Source organism: Pimephales promelas, chromosome 2, assembly GCF_988280905.1.
Source record: "Pimephales promelas chromosome 2, fPimPro1.hap1.1, whole genome shotgun sequence".
NCBI lineage: Eukaryota > Metazoa > Chordata > Actinopteri > Cypriniformes > Leuciscidae > Pimephales > Pimephales promelas.
Genome location: NC_142770.1, coordinates 12,408,300 through 12,417,771, shown reverse-complemented (window position 1 = coordinate 12,417,771; position 9,472 = coordinate 12,408,300). Strand labels below are relative to the sequence as shown.

Below are 9,472 nucleotides of genomic sequence, written 5' to 3'. Positions count from 1 at the left end.
CTGAACTGCATCTAAAATCCATTCATCCATCTAACACACACACACACATACTGTATGCGTGAACTGGATTTAGTCTGCAAGTGACCCAAAAGAATCTTTCTTTCATGTTCTTTGTTTCATCAGTTTTCAGACAAAATGACATGTTTTGGGACTAAAATGTACAGATTTTTTGCTCAGAAAATGAGATGCCTTCTCTCAGATGAATGAGGCCTATGATGAATCAGATGCAAATAGAAATTTAAAAAAATAAAACCAGTTCTAATTGAAAGAGAACAAGTTGACAAAAACATTGAATCCAATATTGGGTGATGGTATAGTTATACTGTTGATAATATACCCGAACACAACAACATGTAGCCTACTAGTGAATTGAGCAAAATAACAAAAGTAGTCATGCAAAATAAACAAAGCGTTTTATAAAGTCGATTTTTTATTCGGTGTTAATTTGAAGCCATTGTAAAGAATTCAAATTGTTTCCCAAACAAAGACAATGCAACAATCCCTGCCAACGTTTCTGATTGGCTAACACGTGCAGGTCACATGTGATTATTGATTTATTTTATTTCTCGAACACTTACTTCAACGATGTAGTAACATTATAAAAAGCTCTCAAATCCAACACAGCATCTTTAATGTAACCAGTAAGACTTAAAATGCTCGCGGTTATGGTTTCTAATTATTAATTAAAAAGGCATTCTTGTAAAGTGAGCCATCCATCTATCAATTATCTATCAACGTGCGGACATGTCCCGTTCTCTCTATTTATCTTGCCAAATATCCTATTAATGTCAAATTAATTTTTCCAGTGTGATTAGTAATCACTCTAGAGGCTTATTTTATTTCATTAGTCCAATAATTGTCCTTGTTTATTAGATCAAAGTGAGCGAAGAACAAAGTGGATTCTCCCTTTTTACACATTTGTTTATATACCTCATTAAATATTGTATATAGAACAGAAGAGCATTATAATAGGACTAATTAAAAGACGGAATGCATTGTAAAGCAGGAAGACCAAACACATTAAACGTGGTATAAAAAGACAATAAAACCAGGCGTTGTGCTGGTGTAAAAAAGAATCATAGCTGTCAGCATGTTAGCAACAGGCCTGCACTAAATGCACGTGATGATTTCTGACAGCTCTTATGAAGAACCTGACTCTTTTCTTCTCCTCATATCGGGCGCAGTTAAAACTCGAGAGTGATGGAGTGCCGAGAGCGGCAAAGTACAAGAGAAGGGCAGTGTTGGAAAACGCTTAGTTTAGCATGATGAATGTGGTTAAACCGACGACGCTTTAATCTCCGTCACGCGACCCCGAAGTCAGTTCGTGCTAGAGGCCTGAAAGGTCCACATTTGCAGGAACATGAGCACTAGACGCACAAACAGCATTGCTGACGTTTGTGAAGAAGGGCAAACGTCAACGGTGTTCATGGCTAACCGGCCAATGCATTTCTGTGGTTCTGTTTGTGTCGTTGATAAATCGAATCTGATTAAACATTAACTGAAAATGGCCTTAAAAAGCTGATGCGACACGGAAATGTGTCACTTTTCACATTTCCGGGTTTCTCTGAAGTAAGTCACCATAGTTGGGTAAACTTCTATAGCGTTGAATGTATTTTTGTGTGAATGTGTGTTCCCATTTCCCACAATGGTGTTTTGACAAGTGTCAAAATGAGTAAAAAAAAAACAATTATAGAGAGAGATTGATAACGGCAGTAAGAGAAAGATGTCACTTACCATCATTACCACAGCCGCTGTATTAAGAAATACCCACACAGCACCATTAAAGGAGTTGTTCGCTTTTAAAAAAAAGAAAGAAAGAAATTAAGGTTTTTGATGAAAACATTCCAGGATTTTTCATAATGAATGGTTCAAGGTCCAAAAGACAGTTTCAGTGCAAACTGTTCAAAGGGCTTTAAACTTTTTTAAAAAATTTTTTAAAAAATAACAAAGTTTAAGTTTTAGAAGCTCAAATGGTCGCCTTTAGAAAAAAGAAAGAAAACTTGCAAAAAAGAAATGACTGAATCATGTCAGTGGACGAAGTGCAAACGTTCCCCTTGCTCTGTTCTGTGATGCGCCTTCGTGACTCTCCTGTTTGAACTCGTTCATCAAAACGAACGAATCTTTTTTCGAGTCATTTGGTTCATTTAACAAACGAAATGAACGAATTGACTCGGAAAAAAGATTCATTCATTTTGATGAACGAGTTCGAACAGGGGAGTCACGAATTCTATTTTTTGTGACTATTTTTTAAATGAATGATCGTTTCGCTTGATAAGACCCTTATTCATCGTCTGGAATCGTTTAAAGCCCTTTGAACAGTTTGCACTGAAACCGTCTTTTTGACCTTGAACCGTTTTGGTACCAGTAAAGTGCATTATATGGAGAAAAATCCTGGAATGTTTTCATCAAAAACCTTAATTTGTTTTCGACTGAAGAAAGAATGACATGGATATCTTGGATGACATGGAGGTGAGTAAATTATCAGCAAAAGTGTATTTAAAAGTGAACAACACCTTTAACTGGTTTTGTAATTTGATGAAAATGTAATATTATACCTAGTATAGTGTTATAAATGTACATACATTTTTTATAAAATGAAAATATCAAAAACTTTACAGGACATGTCATTAGTCTATGAAAAGGGTCATGGCCTTCTAGAAACCGGCTACTAGATTCTGATTGGTACCGTAATGGTAAACATTACAACCTATTTTTATGCTTTTTCTATGATAGTTTTTGCAAACTCTGCAGATTTGTCTTCTCATATAACAGAGTAATTTCGACTTGAATTATTTTTTCATGTTGTTATTTGGTTAGTATGTTGGGCTATAACAAATGGCTGACAGCACATATTGCATAAATCGCACTAAATGTTGTGATGACGTTACCTCAAGTTCTCATGTTTGCCAGTAAGACACTTTAACACCAGTGTAAAGAAATAGTGTTTTTAAGGACAAAAACCTGAAAAATGTCGAGTTACACTTTCAACTATATAGCACCCTCTATGGATCGGAAAGCGTCATCAAATTCAGGGAAAAAGAAAAAGACCATGAGGTAGTCACAACTTTTTTTTAATATGGAAAGCAACAGATTACACAATATATACCACATATTAGTTATGTTTTATACAAACTAAATTATCTAACTAGATGAAACTGCTTCAAAACATCACATTTAAAACAACTATACACAGGTGAATGTACACATATAAAACACATATATACACTCTTTCAATATATTATTATATAAAGAATTTGTTTTGTTTTCTCCTTAATAAGCAGAGCAGCTTGAAGAGGTCTTTTCTACCGTGGCTGTAGCTTTGTGTGTGGATGTGTGGACCCAGAACCAAAAATATATGGATATAGGTAGCATTTCATGTAGTTGTTGGATCCCGTGTAAATAACATATATTTTCCTGTGTCCGAGTAGAAAGTTTGAAGTGCGCCTAAACTCGTGTGATTCTGGAAGAATTTGTGCATTATAGGACATACTACGTGTCTTTTACGATAATTTCATCTATTATCGTCACATCTGTATCAACAATTTCCACTTTTCAATCTGCGATAACCTAATAGATATGCATGTTAGCTGCCTTCATTGTTTCCAGATTCGAGATCGCCTTTGTCGATTTCACATTCAAAAAGCATGAGGCCATCATCCGTTCTGAAGAAATAAAACACTGCTTGTTTAAATGGAAGTGAGTCCTTTCGGATCAGTCTTAACTCTGCAGACAGTTTGAAGTCAGTTTGATTGTCTTTCCAGGAGGGTTTCACGGTTGACGGAACCGTCTGGCTGGTTGGGTATCCATCTTCAAGCTGGCGTCTAGACCAGCTCCTTCAGTTCAACAGCAGCAGAAGAACCAGCACTGTGAAAACTGAAGGTGTAACTATCGTTCCTGTACTATAAATCGGTGGAGTCCTAGGCAAACTTTGTTTCAGAGTGCTGGGCGGAAGTGCCTTAAGGTCCTCCAGGGCGCCATACGCTGCCATGGAGAACTCTGGGTCGCCTGTCGTGAGGAGATCGAACACGCACGACTGGAAATAAACATCCTCCACCTGCAGCATCTCTCGACACTTCGTGGTCGCGCGTTCTAACATGTCCACGTGCGGCGAGAGTCCCGGCTGAAGCTCGCCGCCGCCGTCCTCCCCGTACCAACCGCCCGTGAGTCGCGGCGGACGCAGGCTCTGCTGCCGGTTGAGCACGTGAGCTTTGATGACCTCGCTGCGGGGACACCCGTGAAGACACAGCTGCAGGCCGCCGTTCTCCTCCGCCAAGTCCTCGGGCATGCGGATGGCGAACGTCAGGTAGCGGCCCACCTGCCTCACGATGATGGACGTGCCCAGGTAGCGAGCGTGGATCTTCACCTGCCGTATGCCTAGACCTCCGCTACCCTCCACGATCCACAAGCCGTCTCCTTTCCCACCGCTCCGCGTGCCGTCCTGGAACGCTGACGGCAGGTCCTCGGTGGTGGCCTGGTACACCTTCTGCTCGGTGCAGTCGTGATAGGACTTGAAGATGACGGTTATCTGCGGGGGAGATTAAACAGGGAAATGGTGAGTAATAGCACACGCGGAAAATCAATACATGAAATTGCTTTCAATCGGCTTGAGGATTGTTTCAACATTGTGTTTTTGTGCAGCCTAATTTTTGCTTTAAAAACGATATGGTGCGACGCATCTTAAAGGGATAGTCCATTTTTTTTGGAAATAGGCTCATTTTACCACTCCCCAAGAGTTAAACAGTTGGGTTTTACTGTTTTGCAAAACCATTCAGCCGATTATTTGACATTTAGAAGAATATCAGTTACCAGACAGTTTCTGGTCTCATTGACTTCCATAGTAAGACAAAAAATATATACTATTGAAGTCAAGACCAGAAACTGTCTGGTTACTGAAATACTTCTAAATATCAGAAAATCGTCTGAATGGATTCGAAAATGGTGAAACCCAACTGTTTAACTCTTGGGGAGTGATAAAATGAGCCTATTTCCAAAAAAGTGGAGTATCCCTTTAAGTTAACTAGGGCTATGTTTCTCAAAAGCAGAACTATTGGCACCAATGATCTCTACGCTCAACTTATCTCACAATGATTTTGAGAAACGCAGCCCTGGTCAGTGGTGTTTTGAAATGATTTATACTGTTATAGTGTAGATTCGTTTTCTGAATTAGCTTGTATTTGCGTGTTTTATTGTTTATTAAGTTTTAGTTATTTTGTTCATGCACTTTTGACATTTTTTTGTTTAGTTTTTTTTATATTTCAATTTTAGATCTTTGACTTAAACCTATTTTATTTCAGATTTATATCAATTAACATAAACATTATTAATAGTTTAAGATTTACTTAAATATAACAACACTGAGCCAAATATGGTAAAACAAACAAATGAAGCATCCAAACCAACAGCGACCTCATTGGCCCAAGCTCCTGCTACACTTTATTGAATTATATGATACCAATCTATTAAAAATCAAAAATGTTCTGATGGGCTGTGATTGTCTCACATTGTGCAGTGTGGACGGACAAATTATTTCTTTCTTTTTTTTTTAAATCTCCATTTATAAAATGGTGAAAAGGCCAAAAATCTAAACTAAATTTGATGAGGAAAATGATGTAACGTGGATGAGAAAATTACCCAAAACATTTTGAATTAAAGCTGAATTAAAAACAATAATCAATCAATATAATTTAAACCTAAAAACAATAGTAATATTTTAAACCACACAGAAACCTAAAAATTACAAAAGCACATAACAAAATTATTAAAACTTTAACATAAAAGGAATATACAAAATAGCAGCAAATTCAAAATATTAACAAAAACGTATGTATACTAATATAATATATACTATACTAATATAATCTATAGCAGTATATAAATAATAGTAGAATAACGCTGGAAGAGAGCTCGCAAGAGTGAAGAAGATTGAGGAAAAATAGTTGTCTCCACATGATGGCAGTAGAAGAACAGAGAAACCCCCAGACTGACAATTTGGGCTCGTCAGCCAGTCTCTATTGTAAAAGTCAGTGATTAATCAATGGAATATCCAACGGCACAATTTTAGAAAACTCTGTTCAGGTCATGGAGCTGTAAACCATCAACTGTCAAAAAGATTTAGTCATAATTAGTCCAAGTATATCCACTACATTTAAGGCTAAATAAATAGCACTGATGGAACTCAATGAATAAAAATGAGTTGTGTCGATGAGCTATGCGGCTTATGAGCTCTTCTTGGGCCAATGAGAAATCCTTAAACAATTATTCTCATAAACACTTTAAAAATCTTTCAGGGGCCACTGATTTCAACAAAGTGTATGGCGCTGTGAAGTTGTATGTGCCCCTGGTGTTATATTACTTAATGAAAATACACAGACATTGTCATTCCTATATTACCGTAACACTTCATGTCTGTTAATCTTCCAGGAACTAACTGACTGTAACTGGAAACTGAATCATTTAAAACTCTTTGTGAAACAGCTGATTCTATTATAGTCTTTTGGTCCTGCATAGTCGCCACGGTTCAAGAGTCTAACTCCACGTCCCTTAATAGAAGAGAGAAAAATATCCCCCTAATGACATCATATTTTGACTGACTATCTCTCTTAAGCTTTTGGTTTGAACTATTTCTTTGGACCATGGAATAACATTTCCCCCTTAAGTTTCAGTTGCATTTATTTGGTAATCTAATCTATATCAGTAATTCTATAATACATTATAAACTAATGTAATTTGGCATTCACGTTTATATGGTATTAAAGGAAAAGTTCAGTTTCCTTGTGATTTCCAAAGCAATGTGACTTGCGTTCTTCTGTGGAAGAAGATATTTTGAAATAAAGTGTTTTTCTCTTTACAGTGAAAGTCAATGGGGTCCAAAAAATGTAGGTTTTGGACCCCATTGACTTTCATTGTATGGATACAAAAATGAAAAATTCTTCTAAATATATTTTGTGTTCTGCAGAAGAGGTTTATAAATAATGACCATTTTCTTTTGTTTTTCACATTTTTATCACTTGCACTGGGTTTCAGAACTACCCATTCTCATAAAACAACGAGTATCAGACACTGCTTCTGAACAGGAAGGCTGTTTATACAACTAACCTTGTTGGTTGCTGTAGCACTGGAGCCTTCAACCACCGGTACGTTTGTGACTTGAACTGAAAGGTATCGGTTGTGGATGAGAGGCCAGGCTCCCTCAACCCTACATGTCTGGAACTCATCTCGAAAAGTCCGCAAGTGAGGATCGCCGAATAATCCACAATGTCCGTACTTTTTCTGTTGGGCCGCCGGTCCTGAGGCGAGCACCCTGCTTTCATAGTTGCAGATGTCCACCACTGGCGGCTTGGAAGTGCTGGGTGCTTTAGCCGACGACGTTGGGCCGTCGCTTGAGCAGTTGTGCTGTGCAAAGAGCTCTTTAATACGGAATACAGCGGAGTGGTACACCAAGTCCCCCCTACAACCACGAGCCGTGCGACGCGTACACAACGAGTAGGCCCTCAGAGCGATGCAGTAGTCCACATCTGGAAGCACCTCCTCTTGCAAGCCACCGGAGGGTGAGAATGAGGCCACGTACTCTGCATTACAGCGCTGAATTCGACATGTTTGGCAGAACACTGTTGAGAATCAAGAGGAATTAGGCATTAATGAGACACATTTACAACTGAGAGAAGCATTATTTGATGGTTGGTTGGTGATGGAGATATACATAATTAAAGTTCTTAGGCTTGGCGATCTATACACTAAACCTCTTTAACAGCTACAGAACTGCTGTATTTTGTCATTCTGTCACTTGCTACGCGAGGCAACCAATGAACTACAAGCTGGCGATTGCTTTCCTCGTCTTGAATGCTTTATGGTCTAACAAAGGTGTGAAACTCCTTAATTTCATATGATGACTTTTACAAGCTATGAATAGAGGCCCAACAATAACAAATGAGAATTTCGGTATCATAAGTAAAAAATATTAACAACTCCCTTTACGAATAAACAGTAATTGTATTCTACAGGGTTTCCACACCTTTTGACCAATGCATTTCCATGACTTTAGTGTATTGTGCGAGTAATGCCATTAATGCCAAATACAGTTTATTTTCTACAATAATCCTCATCCACACAACTACAACTCTGTGGAAATTAATGCAAAATGTAGGCTATGTGATAAGATATGTAAATGTGTGAGACAGAGCATAGTGTGTGGTGTCCATGTACATTTTCCTGCTAGTTAGCTAGACTAAGTTTGTAAACACATGGTAAAATAGTGATCTGTCAGGATGTCAAAAAAAGAGAAAAAGTTTGATAGAGCCTAACTTTCCTCAGATTGTATATTTTGTGAATTCGTGGGCCATCATACAGACTTGTAAACAATACCTAAACCCTTTAAATTATGAGGTTTTTTATATTTAGACAAAGTTGTATTTCAGTCTAAAATTGTATACATTTACATACACGTTAAACATATGACTAATGTTAAATTATTAATGAATACATATATATTAAATCATTAATTATGAATGTTTTGTTATTGTAGTCTAATAACTATTTACTTAACAATAACAAAAAAAATAATCTGTTAGATAAAATTTTTTTGTCATTCGCTTACGTTAAAAACAGTCGAGCTACACACACACACACACACACACACAAAAACATCCTGCGCGTGCTTCTCTCTCAGAGGCGTAGGCGGTTAAAACGCGCGAGTAACGTAAAATTTGCTGTTCAAGTTCACACATAGATTATTCCTTACTCATTAAGTCTCACTTTCATCGTCAACAGTCACGGGCTGTTTCGAAGTAAACAGCTTTAAAAATCGACACGGCGAGAAGCTAGCCAGGTTAGCCAAAGTTTTGCCCAAACTAATACAATAACGTTATCTAACTGAACTCTGCAATACGCGTAAATACCAGTACTACATTGTAAAGATTCACCTCGGACATCTTTTAGAAGGCAAGTAAGTTATAACATTTGGTTTTCACTGCCAGTATTTAAAATAATATACTGGGTTTAACGTTACATCTTTCACAAACACGGCGCTGATTTGCTAGCGAGTTAGCTGCACAACTTTGGCCTAGAGAAGAACTAAATGCATATGAAATAGCTCATTAATATTAGTGATGGCCGATTGCATTAAATAGTGCGTTTAAAGTTTAAAAATACATTTTATAGTTGTAACTAGATTAAACCACTTCACTCAAAACGACAGTGTATTTTTTCCATAGCATCGCTCGTCCCGTGATGTGTGCATGCAAAATAAGAGCGAAAAAAAAAGGAAAAAGATTTACCTGGTCGGAGTAACAGGCACATAGAAACCACTAAAAGACAAATCCAGTCCCAAAGCTGCCGCTTAGCCAGGTTGAGAGTGCCGCTTCTCCCCATGCCAATCCATTCAGTTTGATTGCAGTTCTCCAACTGCTGCTCATCGGCGTAGAGGCTGCGAAAAATCACACAACTTTTTCATTCCCTTCCCCAGCCACTGTCATTC

At 37.8% G+C, this 9,472-nt stretch overlaps 1 protein-coding gene and 1 long non-coding RNA gene across 2 annotated transcripts; one reads left to right on the top strand and one right to left on the bottom strand.

Annotated features, from left to right (window-relative positions):
* Nucleotides 1–3,052: 3,052 nt before the first annotated feature.
* rgmd (RGM domain family, member D) lies at nt 3,053–9,407 on the bottom strand. Its single transcript, XM_039694892.2, has 3 exons — nt 9,273–9,407; nt 7,096–7,607; nt 3,053–4,525 (listed from the first exon to the last, which is right to left on the bottom strand). The coding sequence occupies exons 1-3, from the start codon at nt 9,364–9,366 to the stop codon at nt 3,836–3,838; spliced, it is 1,296 nt and encodes a 431-aa protein (XP_039550826.2). The 5' UTR covers nt 9,367–9,407; the 3' UTR covers nt 3,053–3,835.
* Nucleotides 4,477–7,186, top strand: LOC120495366 (uncharacterized). Its single transcript, XR_005626039.2, has 2 exons — nt 4,477–4,552; nt 7,024–7,186. It is a non-coding gene; the product is annotated as an uncharacterized LOC120495366 (long non-coding RNA).
* Nucleotides 9,408–9,472: the final 65 nt, after the last annotated feature.